The 19,347-nt window shown below is 37.5% G+C and overlaps 1 protein-coding gene and 1 long non-coding RNA gene across 2 annotated transcripts in view; one reads left to right on the forward strand and one right to left on the reverse strand.

Annotated features, from left to right (window-relative positions):
• Positions 1-19,347, forward strand: part of LOC146707771 (uncharacterized) — a 331,445-nt gene that overhangs the window by 154,275 nt on the left and 157,823 nt on the right. The window lies entirely within an intron of this gene.
• The window catches only part of ctnna2 (catenin (cadherin-associated protein), alpha 2), a 373,909-nt gene that overhangs the window by 104,927 nt on the left and 249,635 nt on the right, over positions 1-19,347 (reverse strand). The window contains exon 9 of the mRNA XM_085459281.1: positions 10,516-10,668. Coding sequence (XP_085315407.1) covers positions 10,516-10,668 — 153 coding nt within the window. The remainder of the gene's footprint in view (positions 1-10,515; positions 10,669-19,347) is intronic.

A 19,347-nucleotide genomic window follows, 5' to 3' on the forward strand; every position in this document is an offset into this window, starting at 1 on the left:
TATTCATAGCAATAGACCTCTCTCTTAGCCAATTGTGGCTCGTGTAGTCAAGACATAGGTGGCATGAATAAGTTTCAGGTGTATCCTCTCAAAAACAGATTGAACTGAGTGGTTTTCTACAATGCGAGTTGTCTTCACAGCTTACATACGATAGGTGTGTGAGCTGTGTAGTCTAAACATCTTCACCTCTGACCCTGGCTTTGTTTTAACGCTATGCATGCTAAACTTCTTTCCTAATATAAGAGACATCTATTATCTCCCACACTACTGAACATGTAGAAACTCTTCACATCAGAGCCGTGAATCTTCACAGCCACCATAAAAATCCAAATCCATTGTTTTGCATTACTGTGATATTAAGTTGGCTGTAAAACTCAAATTATTTCACACAGACAGACTATTGTGTGCGATATAACATCACTGTGCAGCTAATTACACATATTGAATTGTTGCCCTGCTCAAAGTATATGCCCTTTACACAATCAATGACTAATTGAGGTTCATATTCCATTGGTGTGAATAAGAAAATATTTTTTTTCTCTAATGCACTATTCTTCAAAACACAGCACACATATTCCATGCTTTTCACTATAAAACCACAAAAGGACTAGCTCAGCTGTAGGTTAGTGCTCCTTACTTATTAGTCTTCAGTGGTCGGACAACTAATATGACACTGCGATTCAAGGTCATCATCTACTCATTTCCTTACCAGATATTTAGAAAAATGTTGTCCCAGGAGAACATACTATACATTATTCATTGCATGAGTAATGAGGAGAATTCCTTTTTATGTAGCTCTGCATTACAGACAGAAGGCGTATGTCCGGATGCCTTGCACGCTAAAAAACTCTCTTCGTATCCTGGATAAATGGTACATGAATCTGAGGGAAACAGGCATTATGTGACATCTCAAGTGATATGACTAAAGCCCCATGGGTACACGATATAATTAAGGATTTATGCTGGGCTATATTTCATATTACCATAGGAAGGATAGTTGTTCAAAGCATGGAACCATGGTACTATGTCAAGCCTTATTCCTCTTTTGCTTTTGCTTTTGTCAGACTTAATCTTGTGTAATCCACTTAGTGTCATATCTGAAAAACATGACAGGAATTCCTCTAGTCCTTGTCATGTAGCACCTTTAGAGAAGCTATCCCAGCTCTTAGCGGGAATGCTGACGTTGTTTTCTCAGAACTAAGCTTATCTCCACGGCAACTTGCTCGGGCAAGGTTTGGCGAAGTCTGCCACACAAACACTGCCACCAAGTCTTGTATTCTCTGAGAGATAACGGACCCTTGAGTTGACTCCCTTAGGCCTGCAGGGGAAGGTTAGGGGCACTCTTTTGTGAATACATGCTTGATGCCAGTGTAATTTCCATTTGTTTATCTCTCTTTTCCCTCTTTTAGGGACAGTGGAGATGTAACACAAATAATATAAATGTCAGCCTCAGATTAAAAGATTGCTTGATTCCATCCTAGGGCGCAGCGGTATTTCATCAGAAAAAGGGATGATGACAAATTCCCTCTCAGAAACATGGAATGAGTCAGAGAGAAATTAACAAAGAGCCCAAGAGGAAAAGCTGCCAAAGATGCCGCGTTATTATTAGAATCCAAATTCTACATTATGTGTACAGTATATATATTTATATATATATATATGTATGTTTGGCAATGTCTGCTCAGCATCTGCCACTGTGGAGAAAGAATTACTATTTTTATTATACACATCTTACCTTTAAAGCTTATGATCAGTGCAAATAGTTTAACCTCATCTCCTGTCATACTATTTCCATAAGTCTGATGTTAATACTGAGCAGACAAGAATAATATGTGATAATGATGGTAGTGCTAAAATATCAGGCCATAGCACCACTGTAACGTGGAACAGTACAGTTGAGAGAAATCAATGACTCCAGCTTTAGCAGTGACTCTCTTTCAGTGAGAACCTCTCAAGGCTGAGACTTACTGTTTGTGGCCTGTAGCAGTACTGATCAGATTACTTTACTTTAGGTTTGATCCCCCTAAGACCACCCTCAATACTAAATTGTAAGAAATGACTGCTAAGCGCAGGGACTGGGTCTCCCTTTAGCTGCCAGTTTTCTTTGTTTTCCCAAATCTGCAGCAAATTTTGTTTTGACCTGATTATCCAATGTAATGTTCTTAGAATAACAAAAGCCTTAGCCTTTAGCCTGTTAACTTGAATATTTATACATTAGCACACGCTTCAATTGATGTAAAATATGAAATAGCTGAAAGTCTGCCGTGATATTTTGCACATAAATAAAACGAAAGAAAAAATCATGGCAAAAATCCCCCAAACCATTAACAGCCCTCTTTTGAAAGTGTGGGGTTTTCATTTTGGTTTGCAGTTTTGTGAGCAGTACACGCAGTACACAGTTAACTATAGAAAGGAAAAAGGCCGTGGGTTGGGAATCGGAAGAAAAAGCCTTAATCGAGCCTCGTATTTCTTATGTGCTAAAAAACAAACAAAAAGAAGAAAAAAACCATATTACTGGTCTGTGGCCTTGTCTTATTGAAAAAGGCTACATTTCAAAACATGTCCGAAACGAAATATGTATTTATATATCAAATTCAGAATATTTTCATTTTTAGAAAACAGTAAATATTAGTGTTTATGGAGATGTAGGGAGAGTTTTAATATAATTCTGTAATTTAATTAAATATTAAATGTAATTAATAAGTCAGAGGATGCCCATAGGTGTGTGCAAGGCGTGACAAAAAGGACAAAAAAAGTGCTTTGTTATTTGTGACCAAGGTCAGTCTGGTAGAGTGGCAGCCACTGGTCTGGTGGGTCTGGTAGCCTCACTTGCATCATTTTAAATGTGGAAATTAAAATGTTTTCTTTACAGTTCTAGTTTAATCAAATCAACTTAAAAATAGCGTTATTTCTGCTTTTTAAATGTAGACAATTTGTTTCTTTACATATGTTCACAAATCTAAATTCATGACTTTAAAAGCATGTCCCTCACACACTTTCTTTGGCTTAATAGTGTCAGTACAGTGTTGTGTGACCTCTGTTGTGCAGATTGCGCCACTCTTTTTTTAAAGACTGTTTCCAAGAAGTCATTAGGAAGCGAATTTAAAGTCTATAAGATTGAGTTAATTAAAGACTCTTCATGGGAGCCACAGCTAAACAGCTGAATTAATTTAATGGATCCACTTTAATCATTTATTAAATTTAATATATTGCATCATTAAAACTGCAATTTATAAAATAAAAAAAATTAATAATTTTTAAGTGAAATTAAGACCACTGAACATGTCAGTTACCAATAGAAATAGGTTTATTCTTATAATCTTATCGTATATTTATTTATTTGAATAAACTTTGATCTGATCTTTTACAGACTACATTTTTACAGACTTCACTGAACTGGGATTGACATTTGCTCTCTGGAGACATCAGATATTGTCAGTATATTACAGACTCGTTTTTATTACCAGGGAAACTCTTGTCTAGTTTATTTCAATCACTACTGGGTCTATTATAGTTAGTATTACTTCCTAATGATGCAGCCAACTGTTTTTTTTTTTTCTTTCAAACCACACTCTTTCAAAATCCCCTTTGTACTTCCCTCAAAGGTATACCTCTCCTCAGTTCTGTCTTTGAATTCTAATGGACTGAACTGACGGTACACTTTCAGGTCTGACATGCCCTGCAATGTGTAAAAACCTTGGCTGCCCATTAGATATCTTTGATGGGTAGAAAAGCACCAAGAGGCCTGAGGACTAAGCACCACACAAAAAACAAAACACCCGCCTCAAAGACTCTTATAGGTGCTGGGCAGTGATCTTGTGCCAGCTGGCTTTGTATCACGACTATAGTTTGCTACAGTACCACAGGGAAATACAAAAGTACAATAGTTTTGACTATAAAAAATACACCCACAGTTCCAGGGATGTTCAGCATGCACTCAATGTGCGCTCAACAGTTTTACCTGCTTTGCTGAGAAAATGAAAGTACTTCCTCTACTTCCCTTGTGCTAAACTTTAACCTTAACTCCCATCTCATCTCGTGGTCATTTCGTGAAAAGTAAAACTGAGGAGAAGAACTTCCCTTTCAAACTTTAAGCGGATTTAAACTTGCAGTCAAAGGTGACCACAAAAAAGACGGCGTCTTTAGATCAGAGAAACTCCACCCAGTGGAAAAACTAGCTTCACATAATAAGTGCTTAATTTCAAATAGCTGCATGTACTTTCACTCATGTAAAGGCTGCTGTTGTTGATCAAGTTTATAGCGGATGCATTTGTGTATCACATATTGAATATGGTAAAGAATTCAAAATGAACACAAGCATAAAGTGTGGATTTTAAAAGCAGCAGTATGAATTTGCATCCAATCACATGATTTATTGGGAGAATCCAAATGATAAAAGAAATCACTTCGAATGAGACTGTGCTTGTGTATCTGCATTTGTTTATGGAATTTTCTTGCTATCAACACACCTGCTATCAAAATAACTCCAAAAGGGAACAACATGAGGTGGATTAGGTAGCATGTGATGAACCTTTTAATGCACTCCCAATCTTTCAAAGGGCGATTTCTTTGGGGGGCTAAAAACTTTGAATGCAAAGAGAGGATTAATGTTGGCCTACAGGTTCAGGTCATCACAAATAGACTTGTTCCAACAGTGATCCATCCACTTCCCAGTTAACCGTCCAGTAAAGTGCTTAATGCGGTGACCTCAGAAGAATGTTTAGTGCTGCAGTCTGTCTCATGTCGTTGAGCCCCGAAGGCCAGTTCAGTATTTGTTACATTCAATTTTGTATTGATTATGCGTAATCACAGAGGGTATGACTATCCCCTTTATTCACTCCATGTCCAAAGTAAGGTTGCTGCTGTAAATCAAAAGTAAGAAAAGCTAATGAACTGATGAAGATTAACTGACCAGCAAAAGTTGCAGCCACGTATGGAGAAAGCTCCACAGCTCGCAGACAACAACACACCAAATTCTTAAACAGGAAATATTACATTTGCTGTGAGTAATTATTGCATATTTAACTCAAGGGATTAAGCTGTTGCACAATCTGTGACAAATAAATAGACTTTTTAAATCTCATCAAACAACATTTAAAAAGACAAAAATCTATAAAGCTCGCAAAGAGGTTGATAGTAGCCAAGCAACCTAATCATGCATCAGACATCATGTGGATTTGTGTGTTTACCAAGCATGGTTCTGAAAGCACTGCAGAGGTATTTCAGAGATAAAGCATATGTAGAAGTGTCCTTCATAATGCCACAGCTGCTGAACAGAACTGCTCCAAGATGGAGTCAAGGTCAGAGGAAAATCTGATTCTGACATTAGAATAGTGATGGAGCGTAACGTCCTTTAGATGTCCAAGAATTGCTGGCACGTATAGAATCTCACTGCAGTGGTAATAAAAAGGAACTACGGTAACTTTAAAAGATTGGATATTCATCTTGTGTTTAAATTAACAAGAGCACATCCATGTGGGCAGTGGTGAGCTCGGTCTGCAGATGTAATAGAAAAGGTCCAAATGAAACTGTACATATGTACTTAGTAGAAAGTAGAAAACAAACAATTACAGCAAGACAAATACAGTTAGTCAGGAAAGAGCGGTTAGAAGTAAAGATCAAAAGAGATCTATCGTTCATACTGAAAGGCTTTTTTTTCATGAATTTATATTTAACCACCCCCCCATGTTGAAAAAGTTTATTGCTATCTAAACATTTAAATAGCTCCAATGATAACAGCCAGAACTGAACAAGCAACTTGGAAAAATATCTAGACTATAGTTGCACTACAGTAAATTTGTGATTCAACAAAAGGTTATGTAAAAGTTATGCCTTAAATATATATAAGGATATACTGAATGTTTATGTAATGCATGTATGCATGAAATCCTGAGAGTGGACATATTATAGTACAATATTTTTTTCTTTTGCACATTTCATTTCTTTTATCTTAGAAGCTTCTGTGTAAGTGGAGTCAAAGTTTGTTATTCTGTTACCCCTGATGCATCTGTTTGGACTGATGATGGGTTAGTATTAGGTCCTCATTAAGGATAGTCATGGGAATTAATTAGCACAATCTGTGCTAATAGAATAGTGATACACAGATACCCAGAAATTTATCTCTCTGACTTGAAAAGGAGCTATCGCTGTATTTCTCTGTGCATGTATCCCATACAAAAAACAGGAAAAGGAAACGTGACCAAATTGATACAACTGAGAGTATCAATTCTGGAAGTTACAGACAATCTTTGCTTGGCTATGGCAGGTCCATTGTCATTACAGTCCTTTAAGGCAATCACATCCTCAGCTTAAAGTTTATTTACTTCCTGTTAGTGGTCAAGCTGGTGTAATGAATATGATGTGATTAAGGGAGTCCTCAGGGTAAACTTTGCTCATCACCGAAGTGACAAAAGAACAATGGTGAAAGAAAAGACACACATTGTATACTGTGGAGCCAAATGGGGCAGAATTAAATGGAAACCAAGCAGACATGAAAAGAGGCACTTTGATTTGACTTTACTTTGATTCTGATCGTGTCTAAACTCTGTTCTAATGGCTTAAGACAGCTCCTCCCTGACATCAGGGAGATGACTGCAGTGACATTCATCAGAATGTTAATTACCATAATATATTAGAGGATTGCAATGGTGGCTATGATGACTATGTCTACGATAGCACGAATAATGATGATGACAGGAAAGACAATGATATTGCCTGCTATATAGGACAGCCGTGAGTGTATTAGCTAGTATGGACAAGTAATTTACATGCTTACCCTGACAAAGGCGCAGAGCTGCTCATTGCACACTCTAAACTTGTAATATCCATATGGCACTTTTTAATTTGGTATGTATTGGGATTTGTGATATGATATTACCTTTTCTTTGCAACAAACAGTCTTTAACAGTACTTATAGGGTACTTTATCCTGCAAAGTAAAGACCTGACAATACTAAGAAGAAGAAAACAAAGGGAAAAAAGCAATTGGTCACAATGTGGAGAAAGAAAATGTCGACTTTTAATAAGGAGAAACCTCTCGCAGAGTCAGGCTGCAGAAAGGTGGCCATCTGCCTACACTAGTTAGGGTGAGGACGAAGTGAAGAGAAAAAGGAAGAACAAAGAGAAAAGAACGATAAAACAGGAAATACTTTTCAGGTTGGTGTATTGGTTTAAAATTGCTGCCTTACAGCAAGGTTTCTGGGTTCTTAACACATACCAAAGACATGCATGTTAAGTAAAATAGTGATTCGAAAAAAATTAGGCTTGGATTGATGTAGATAAAGTGCTTAAAACTTGTAGAATACAAAGCTGGATGAATGCACATGCATGATTAAATGTGACTTGTAGTCTAAACAACTTTGAGTGGTCAGTGAGATACACGTGAGTACATTACTTTTCCATATGAGCTACATAGTGGTTCACTTTTCTCAGATGAAACATGCACTTACAAAGCTGCTAATATGTGTTGTACATTATGTTTTGAAGTTTTAATTGGAATACTTAAAATAATGTTTCTCTAACTGCAGCATGACACTTATCTAAGAATCAAATCAATTTATCATTCAAACATCAAATTTAATGCTTCCTTAGTATTAAATCTGATGAAGGAAAAATGCTCAAATGAGCTGATCACTATTCTATAAGCTCCTTTAATAAGTTTGCTTAAAAAACTTAACTGCGTGACAGCCGAGTCAGTGTTCTGCCACAATAATAACTAATTCCAATCACTCAAAGGAAACCATAAATGTAGGCATACAATCATGGCTTGAGCACTGTAAGAGAACTTTATTGACATAGCACCTCATTATCTCATGAACGGAAATTTAGATGCTTGTGCTGCGCTGCAGGTTGCATTTGATGAACCAATTTAACCCTACAGAGCTCTGGGGCATGAAAATATCTTTTCTCAATCAGTCTTCATTGGAAAATATCATCTTTATACCAAAAAAAAGTTTGTGTAGAACTAGCTCCATTAGAAGCATATTGTGAAACCGTTAAAAGAGAATAAGTGACCTGAAACAACCAGACAGCAACAGTCAGGATACTGTTATACAATTTTAACGTCCAAGACCATTACAATGTGGACATTATGTGTTTGCAGCTAGAAACAACTTTGTCATAAATATTTTTCATTTTGATCGATAACATAATTTGCACACACAGCTGATCTGGGTTTTGTACCTGCTAACAACCACTTGCAACAAGCCACAAACAACTTGCAACAAACCAATGTACAGCTGATAAACTATCCTCAGGTTTGACTGCAGTTTACAGCCAACTCAATGCATACAAACAACTGCATATAAACACAAGGCAACGTTTCTTCCTTTTTCCTTTATAAGGAGAACAGAATTCATCTGCCTGAAATGTCCCAGGGCTACAGAAAGCTTTAAGATTGCTGTATGCAAAGCACAGATTTTGAGTGTAGCATCAGTCAGGACTCCTCTCATCAACAAACAGCTGGGGGAAACCAAAAGGGCACACAAATCACTCACTCGCTCAGCTGAAGTCAACGAAAGCTAGAGTGCTGTTTTAAGTGACAGTATTTTACGAGAGGCCCACATAAAGGCTCTAAAGGTTCTAAAGGCTCCCCTGAATGGACCATGAGAACAAAAGGCAACTCCCATCAAAGGGCACAGACATTTATCACAGGACTCCATCCGCTATCTTCCTGCCGTTGAGTGGATGGGCAATAAACGAAAACCTCATAAAAGCAATATGGAATGTCCTAAAACCAACTTCAAGTGAAACACAACACATATTCTTCCACATTTTTAAGCTTTCTCACTATTTCTCATGGATATTTTGTGATATTCCATTCGTCTTTACAGTGATCCTGGGAAATTACTGATGAATTAGTATTTGGATATCCATCCATCCGTCCATCCATTCGCTTCCACTTGTCCTTTTCAGGGTCGCGGGGGGCTCTGGAGCATATCCCAGCTGTCATAGGGCGAGAGGCAGGGTACACCCTGGACAGGTCGCCAGTCTGTCGCAGGGCCAACACACAGAGACAGACAACCATTCACGCTCACATTCACTCCCACATTCACACCTATGGGCGACTTAGATTGATCAATTAAACTATCCTCACTAATTGGATGTCTTTGGACGGTGGGAGGAAGCCGGAGTACCCGGAGGGAACCCATGCAAACACGGGGAGAACATGCAAACTCCTCACAGAAAGACCCCGGCCTGATGGTGGAATGAACTCAGGACCTTCTTGCTGTGCAGCAACAGTGCTCCACCATGCCACCGTGCTGCCTAGTATTTGGACAGTCCGTTTAAAATGGACTGGAATAGATCCCTATAGGGCACCTCGTCATCCAAAACGCCTGCCCAAGAAACCCCCAATACCAGATTCCTAGCTATTGGAACACTTTTACCCCCTCAAGACCCCCACAAATAACCTCCGTATGGTGAGACCACCAAAATTACACCAAAAAACATACCCCATACCGAGTTCCCAGGTCACAGGTTGGGGTTTTTTTAAACCAGGAACTTTAGGCACCCTCAAAGGAGAGCATCCATTCATTCACATGGATAAGGCACAAGATGCAGCTTGGCTTTATTACGTTACAGAAACTACACAGAAGCATGTCTGACATGATGTTATCCTTAAATGTTTGTCAGTAACACTGTCTTTATCACTGCCATAATGGCTCGTGTACCATATGTGCTATTGGCATATAGCTTCAACCTCAAGCATATTTTGTTAGGCTACATGCATGGCAACAGTGTATTGGGTTTAGAATGTGTGTGAGTGTGTTGCTTCCACTATGCTTTCTATGTAGAGATGAAGGGAGGCAAATGGCTGTTCAGCAGTAAAAGGAATCAGATGCATATGACTAAACTACTTGGACTTATTCCCCAAAAGGTTAGAAGCAGTTCACAGTAATCTGGTTTTTGAGGTTTTGATTGGCCTTGGAGACTTAGTCAGTAGAAGAGAAAGAGAGATGGACTATAACTTCCTCAATGCAGCCTTAAAATTTTGGTAGCAGTTCAGACAGGCCACTGTGAAGACCTATGGTCAGCATGCCATTCACTGTCTATGACTTAGCATAATTGAACACCTCAAATTAGGATGCAGTCAGGCAGTAAAAAGGATTTTTTTAACCTAATACTTCTTTAAGCAAGAGTCAAACCTCTTCATACCGTCTCCATGCAGCTAAGACTACTCGGCCAACAAAGCCAAAGAGACAATGGCTAATTGTCAAGTGCACATGAACATGCACACTTGCTTCTGTTAGTGCATTTAATACACAGAATATTCTTTTCAGTCCAGCAGTTTATTTCTAGGGAAATGAAAAGGTAAAAAAAACCCCACCTCTACATTTTTTTAATTATTACATGTTCAGTTGCAGTTTGCCTGCTCACTCTTTCATTTAAATGTAAAATGTAAAGTTATAAACTTTCTATATTTTTTTCTTGCTACGCGTCATTTAATATAAAGTAAGAGAATCAGTGAGCATGTGTACGTGTGTGATTGTGCCCCCGTGTTTAATTCATGACTGACCTCCACCAGCTTGTTGGCGTGCTCACGGAACACCTGGGCGTACTCCTTGACCTCCTTCTCGTTTCCACTCTTAGCTGCTTCAATAAGCACCAGCAGAGGGACGTTGGTTTCTAGGAAAGAGTCTGAGATGTGGTCCATCACTGCCTTCCTCAACTAGATTGCAGAGGGAGAGAGACAAGACACAGAAAAGAGGTCATATTATTAATAATATTACAGATGACTTCACTCTATTACATTTGGCAGTGATTACATATCACTTAGAATTGTAATGAATATAATGTACTAACATAATTAGATGAAAGGACAGAGGGAGGAGAAAACAAGAAGAGTGGAGCTAAAAAAAAACCCAAAAAAACTCCAGGCCAGGAGCGTAAATTGCTCATAAGGTGTCATTGCTCCCATAAGGCCTTTTACTGGGGCAGACATTGTGACTTTGTTTATGGAATCATTTTGTACCAAACTGGCAAGGGACCGGTTGTTTTATAAGACAGTAAATGGATCCTGATCCTGCTCACTGTGATATCTGATGAGATGCCAGAGGAAACAGTATAGAAACCACTATAGACAGGTCCTTTATCTTACACAAAGAGGGAGATATCCACATGAGGCCAAAGCAAAGACAGACAAGAACGACATCAGAGGAAAAGAAAGTAGATTCCCGGACGTGCAAATATTTGTTTTCAGGCTCCTTTCATTTGCAAAGCCTCTGTTACTAATTAATTACTACACTAATGCTCTAATTATTTACCTTTAATAAATACTGCTTATATGTAATGCAACTTTAAAATTCCAGTGGGTTGAATTACCACCGTTGTGATGTGTTTTCACAAAAACGAATTAGAAGGACAGAAGAGGAGAAAACAGTGGCATGAGAAATTAAAAATGGTATCAAACATAGTTAAAGTTTATATAAATTAAAATAATAATGTACTGTTTCGTATTTCTGATTGTATTATAACAACTTTAAGATGAAACTGGTTTTTAGGTCATTTATATATTCCTAAATAACAAATGTTGACTACTACACAGAAGGGAAGAGAAGACTAACAGCACAGAGTGACAAGAAAAAATCATTTAGCCTACAAAAAAAAAAATTAAAAAATCACATGTTAGTCTGTCAGTCGCACTTAAATCACCTGCGGCAATAACAAACTTAATTGCCAGTCCACAGAGGGGAGGAGAATAATTGAGAATTCTGGAGGGCAGATAATCCATCACCACTACCTTCAGTAACACACTAGATTTGGACAGTTTAGTGGTGAGGACAGGTCTGTAACTGCCCTGAAGCCCACACTCACTGTAAGCATGTAAAGGTTTCTGGATAAAGGAGTGCTCTCACTGTTTTTTCCTCCAGAACTATATACTTGCAGCTCACTGATGTGAAGCAATGCATCTGAGATGCAACACAATACCATAACATGATGCTTTTCTCAAAGGCTGATAAACTTTGCCATTTCTGAATGGGGAATATTGCATCTTATTCTTCCTGTAGAGATGAGACCGGCATCAGTGCTATTCTGTAACCTTGCTATCCTGTCACCTCGTGCAAAGGTGAGGAAACAGTCCAGATACAAATCTTGCACTGCCAGAACCATCTTCACACTGTCCTAGTGATGGTACAGCACAGGGGAAAGTCGTGGTGGATACATGCAAAGATCAGAGTTGTCTGGAGGTCTTATCTTACTTCTTACTTCAGGATATAAAAGGTGACCTGCATTTTGCATGTGGAAAAATAATTACCTTACAACCACTGTGCTATAAGTCCATACTGATCATACAGGTTTTGAATGCAGCATGTTCATATAACATGTATGTTTTCATATGTGTTGTATCTCCATCATATTTATTTCATTTAGATTAGCTAAATAAAATTTTGAACAATTAGAACAGACTCCAGAGCAGATAACAGCACAATGTAATACCATAAGCCATTGGGAAAGATGCCTTACAGAGGCAAATATGCTTACAAAAAACCCAAAAAACAAAAAAGTGATTGGATCTACTTTTGTAAGTGCAAAACAGTATAAAGAAAAAGAAAAGCATTTCCCATCAATTATGTGCTTTCAGTCATTTCCGTTCTGATGAATGTCACTTGTGCATTAAAGCCAGCAATGTAAAATAATTCTCTCTGTGTTCAATTATCTTGGTATTGCTCAGTGAAATGATTTCTGTTGAGCATTATTGTTAACAGAAACCTCCTTATGGTATTCTCTTTTGTTTGCCAAACACAGTTTAATTTGAATTCTATATTAAAACAAAACAAATAAATTTTTAAAAAAAAACAGACCCTTTTCATTTTAAATGTGAAGGTTATAACAATAATCTTAGAGATGATGTCATTTACTGAAATGCAACTGCATAGTAAAATGTCTTCGCAGTTGTTATGAGTAGTTTGTTGTTGATGATGATCAATCATTAGTTAATTGTATAAATACACATGCATGACATGCATGAACCTAAAAGTGCGTGAGGCATTAGGACACTCATGAAAGCCTAACAGTGAAACTGATCCTAATGTTTAAGTGGAGAAACGATACAGACTAGAGATTTCCCAAGTTGCACGCTCTCCTGCACCATCAGCATTCTGATGCCCACACACCACTCCCTCTGAAATCCATCTTCAATTTTTCAGATCTCACCTCCCTCCATACTCCACCCCCACTGTCTCTCCTCTAACAGCCTGTCTGTATTTCACTTACACTTAAAGAAAATAGATCTAGAATTTCAAAAGCTAAAAAAAAGAGGCTTTGCCCATTACAAGTTAGTGGGGGAGCCATTTGTCTCACCTATCAAGCAGTGCAGTTCTAGCTATGAAAGTATTTGTATTTCCTGAGAAGTGAGATGAGTATTAAATTCTGAGTACCATTCATAGCTATGCATTTATTTATTTATTTATTTTTATAGAGCGCTGTGCTGCTGGCTGTAAGAATGTAGACTGCTCAGAAAAATGAAAAGGTTGTGAGACTGCTGTCATGTCAAAGACAAAGAAGTATACGGAAAAGTTAAAGGTAATTGATTTGGGCTCATTTTTAATGCTAATAGTTCATTTCTTATAAAACTAACCTGTGTGGTGGGATGTTCAGCCTTTTTTGTTTTTTTAAAGGCTGTCCATTGCGCTGCACTCCCAAATTACATGCTAGCTATTTCTGGCAGAGATTTCATTGAATTTTTCAGAACCACTTAACAGTTGTTGTAACCTTTTAGTCTTTAAGTTTCTTCTTTTGTTTGTGTAGTAAAAAGTAAATGTCACTGTTCAGACACGCTGGCAGCTGTTAACAGGTTTTTTGTTTGTTTAATGGAGATAGGTTAACCACTTCTAAATGCAGTACTGCCACCTACAGGCAGTAGAAAAACATTCATGTATCCTATTAATTGCTAAAACAAGGAAATATATGTAAATTTAAAATAAAAAATATCAGGTTTTTGTGAGCATTTGTGAGGACAGCAAGAGCAAGCAGTGGATGGTTACATGGTGGAAAAGGAGTGCTTTAAGCAGCTGTTTAAAAAGCTTGACAAAAGTTGCAACAACCTATTTTATCATGTGACAGCATGGCTGTAAAGTTCCCGAAGAGTTCCTTTAAATATCGTGATATAATTGTGAGGTTTGGTTTCTGGTAATAGATCTTTGGGAGAAACACTATTTTATGCCTGTCAAACTGTGTTATATTCATCATACATTCATTAAAAAAAAGCAGAACATGTTCTGTGTTTTTGCATCAGCTCATATAAACAAAGTGCCTAAAAAACAATTTAAAATAGTTTCTTTGCTAAGTTGTGTGTTATGATACAACACTGGTTCATCCATTGTGTTCGGTGCCATTTATATGCTTGAATGATCCATAGATCAGTGTTAAGTGGCTTAAGGAAAAAAAACAAAACCAAAAATCAAAAAAAAAACCCAACAAGACAAACATTCCCTTGAAAATGGTATTGCACTGACTGAAAATGAGTGAAAAAGCAGACAGCACACAGAGAGATACAGCCTGACTGCACAGCTCTGGGATGAATTAGAAATTCAATGGTGATTCTGGCTTTACTGCCACAGTATCTGACCTCACAAATACTTCTGATCCTCAACAGGAGAACATTCTTGCACTCAAATACCAAAATCTTGTAATGAGCCTACCAAGACAAGTGGAGGCTGATCAAATGGCATTTGCAATTGGGATTGTATGTTTACTCCAACAAGCATGCAAACAACTGTAGCAACTCTGTTTCTGTTAGTTTTATCTTTCTAACTAGTTTACTAAGCTTTTTATATGCTTTTATAAACTATCATACTAATAGCTAAATGTAATACTGGCTTTTAAATGAACATGTAAACGAACATTGACTGTTGGGGAACTAGCTAGTAACCGTGCAGCATTAGATTTAATGTAGGGCCATCTTTTTCATGATCAAACAAACTCCACATGTTGAAAGGTTCAGGAACAGTAAAGTAAACTAATAACTCAGCATAACCAGATATAAAAATACTGGAGGCCTCCAGTGATACCTCTCAGCCTCCTAGTAGATATACCTATGGTATCAATTTGAAGCTGCTACGTCACGTCGTTCTTGAGTTATCGCATTCACAAACTTAGGTGTCCATGTTGGCTGTCAGCCCAGCCGGGTCATGACAAACACCCATCACCCTTTTTTTAGCTTAAGGGTAATAAAAAAAAAAAAGCCACTATGCACAAAAAACACCTTAAATATAACAAAAATATCACAACGTAACTATTTTTAAAACCATTTTTAAAAGGTTAAATAAATAAATACATTCCAAAAGTTAGATAGAGATACATAAAGATTACCATTAATGGTCATATGTATGCAAAGCATGTTTTTTTGAAAACTAGCACACCAACAAATGTAGATAGATGACCCAATGTCACTGTTACATTGGTTGTCGAGCAGAACTGAAGAGGCATTTGAAAAATCATCCATGTCATTAATGAAAAAATCATCTAGCTGTAATAAAATGTGATTACAACTGGATTTTAATATGTTTTTTTCTGTTTTTTTGTGGACCTATAACATGAGGATGATCAATGGTATTCACTTCACCTGTCAGTGGTTTTTAATTATTGTTACATTATTCCTGCACCATGCTACTTATTCAGCACAGTCGTTTAATCCAAAGATACATTCAAATCCCAACTGACAATGAAGTGGTTAACATAAAGAATAAAAAAGAACAAACATTTAAATGATTAATAAATCTTGTCATAACTTTGTTCAATGATAAGAGGGTGATCCTCAAAAATAAGATGAGCAATCATTTGTTGCATCTGCTCTGTTGTGAGGAATCTGCAGTTTGTGGGATTAGGCATCTGTTCTGTCACAAAAAAAAAAAAACCTGATCCTGAGGGAAATTTTTGCAAACATTCACTATCATCAGTGTATCACTGGAAAACAAAGGATTGCACACACATGCATGAGAGACTCTAGTAACTTGACTTGTTTACAGTGGAAATCGTGGATTCCCATATGGAAAAGAAATAGTAAAAACTTATATGTGATTACTCATGAAAGTGGCCACTTTCATGAGTAAATCATATAAGGCTTACATGATTTACTCATGAAAGTGGCCACTTTCTCATTACTTTCATACATTGTTTTAGTAAGTATCCAAAACATACAAGTTTCATTATGTAATTTTTCAAGGGATCTTATATCTGTTTTCACTCTTATATGCTTTTCATACAAGTTTCACACAAGACAGATACAAACTTTATAAGATTTATATATATCTTTTCCATATGGGTTTGAATCTGGAAGAGAACACCGTGGTGGATTTTTGAATGTTTACTTTTGCACTTTAGTTTCTGTTACATTTCACTTGTGATTCGGAACACATAGTGGTGGGTACCTTAGGGTCAGCACAGGAAAGTTTCTTATTAAAATGTCAAGAGCAATCACAGCTTAAGCGGCTAGAGTAATCGCTGAGGGAAAACAGCCCGAGCAAATCAAAAATTAAATAATAGCCCTCATATATGATACCTATCAGGCAGCATTGAAAGATGATGAGTGAGAGGAGAGTGCGGAGATGAAACGGTGAGAGAGTGACTGAGAGGGCGTCAATAGCCTGTAGACAAACACATATGATACCTAATCCCAGAGTCTTAGTATATCTTGCAAAATAAAACACTCGTCCAGGGAATCCAGTGTTGAACTCAAGGAACCTCAGAATAAACACTGATTTGTCATTGTAGCGCTCCCCAAATTTCCAAGCCCATTGTGTGCTCAGCATTTACTCTCAATATAGTGGCTGCTGATCGCCAGAAATAAGCAGCATGTTTTTTAATAACTTTGGGGGTCTGACAATTCCTGAACACTACTGAGGTAATAAATTGTTATGAAGCACTTTCTTGTAAACAGTTAAATAGGAAGAAAACTGGCATTTATGTGGACTGAAGCTTCTGGTTAACTGGAGGAACAACCCCATTACATGCTTTCTTTTAAGCTCCAAACCTTTTCTTTAATAATATTAAGACATATTTCTGGGTGCTAAATGTTTAACAGCTAGCTAACTGCTAAGTTTGTCTTTCTGCTGGATGGTGCTGGAGGGAAGTGCACTGGCTCCATGTTCAAAACAGCGGCTTTTTAAATCTAGAATTTCTACTAAATCCATATACTGTGTATAAGGGATGGGCTTAATGCACTGAGATTACTGGTCAAAGTCTTGATGTTAAACATGAGCTATTACCATAGTAGTGTTTTGAAGAGCAAAGGAAAAAAGGGGGAGGGACATTGCACAACCATACACAATAGGTCCATTTGAAAGTACCATGCTTTTTCCTCTTTTTTGATTCTAATGGGGACCATAATTTAAAGGTGAGCATCTTGTATTTAACATGCCTTTAGCCTACGTTTATGACCACTGTTTATTGAGATCATGGATCAAGAAGCAAGCTGTTTTCCCGCAGACTTCTATATAAACAAACTTCATTTTAGCGACAAAAAAAGGTTACATTTAACCTGCAGCTAGGACTGCATCTGCATGGTGTAAATAATAATATACACAGTAAAATGGTAAATAAGTAAACTAAGGTTTTATATATCTGGACATTAAAAAAAAATAACAACAAAAGCAAAAAAGCAAAAGCATGAGGTACTTAGCAGGTCTCATGATTAGGTAAATGCCATTTGAGATGAACAATGACACAGGACATATTAAGACTATTATATATTTAACAAACACAAATGCCAAAATTTGAAAAAACTAAGTACACTCTATGATTCATTATCCTCTAGAACAGCGGTCTCACGGACACCGGTACTGGTCCGTGAGTCGTTTGGTACCGGGCCGCGAGAGTTGAGGCTCGGGTGTGAAATGTATGGTTTTCAGGGGTTTTATTGGTTTTTAGCGTTATTTTGTTATCGTTTTTATCGTTAACTCAGTTTTCCTGGGTCTTCTCACGTGTGTTATGAATAAATCTTATTTTTTTCTGTACCGGTACTAGTTTTATTTTGTTGTATTTATCCGCGACTCCTTAAAAGCCGGTCCGTGAAAATATTGTCAGGCATAAACCGGTCCATGGCGCAAAAAAGATTGGGGACCGCTGCTCTAGAACCTCCTTTAGCAGCAATGAAATAATTGTTTTCGATATGACTTGTGAATTGTGGATCAGCCTTCTTTACAACACTACTTCAGGTCATTGACATTTATGGGCATTCATTTATGCACAGCTCTCTTAAGGTCCTGCCGCTTCATTTCAGTGGGATTGAAGTCTGGACTGCGTCACTTCAACACCTCAGTTCTTTTTTTCCAGCCATCTTGTTATAGATTTGCTGCTGTGTTTGGGATCATTATCCTGTTTCATGTCACAATTTCGGATAACTTTTTTAGCTGTCTAACCTCACATTTGACTCTAGAATTCTTTGGTATCCGGTCTTTAAGTGATGACGTGATGAATCCTGCGTCCGGGCCCAAAGTAGTCTGCATTTATAAGGCTGTTGTGTTTTTAATATGTTTATGTTTTAATGCTTTGCATCTTGTTCTGTTTAATCTGAACAGTCAGTGATCACTGTCTGCTTCTCTCGGTTTTTATTACCGCTAATCATTTTAAAGCTCAGTTTTTAACCCTTACGATGTATCTACAGGCCAGCCCATGCAGCAGTATATTAATGACTAACCTCATACTGTGGATAGATTATCTCGGTAGTTCTCCTGACTGACGTTTGGTCCGTTTACAGCATCCTGCCATGCGATTGCATTTGCCCCTAACCATTGGGAACCCTCACATTAACTTTTATCGAGTGGAAAAAAGTCCTCCGTTCGTTAGCGTTTATCCTCCAGCTTTACTGTTTATATTATGCTAACATAGCTGTTTCGCTAGCGATCACGTATCACATCATTATATACCAGCTAGCTCAACTTCAGTAACCCTACAAACTTCACTGCTGTTTACTTTCCTGTCTTCATTTATGTTGGAAGTGATAGCAGAGCTGTATGTTTTAATTTGTTTCATAAATCCCTCAGTCAGAACATGGTATATTATATATAGATGGAAGCTAGCGAGCTAACTCCCTGCTAACTTCTAACTCTGTTAATAAATGTCATAAATTCCATTTTCATGGATGCCTGGATGTTAAACTTAATTGCTACAACTGGTAGAGCAGCCACAATGATTATTTTATTACAGATAAAAGAATTTAGACAGTTTTTCAACTCTCAGTAATGCTGCACTGATCATTTGACTTAGGGACCTGCAGCGAAGTTTGGGCCCAGACATGGCTAATGACTTCAGACTTAAAGACCGGATACAGTGACGTTCATGATCACCAAGCCTAATTTGTCACCTCTCCACCATCATGACTGACAGTTGGTATGAGGCACTCGTGATG

Source organism: Copadichromis virginalis, linkage group LG6, assembly GCF_057382275.1.
Source record: "Copadichromis virginalis isolate Kocher_CV1m ecotype Utaka linkage group LG6, C_Virginalis_male_GT1.1, whole genome shotgun sequence".
Lineage (NCBI taxonomy): Eukaryota > Metazoa > Chordata > Actinopteri > Cichliformes > Cichlidae > Copadichromis > Copadichromis virginalis.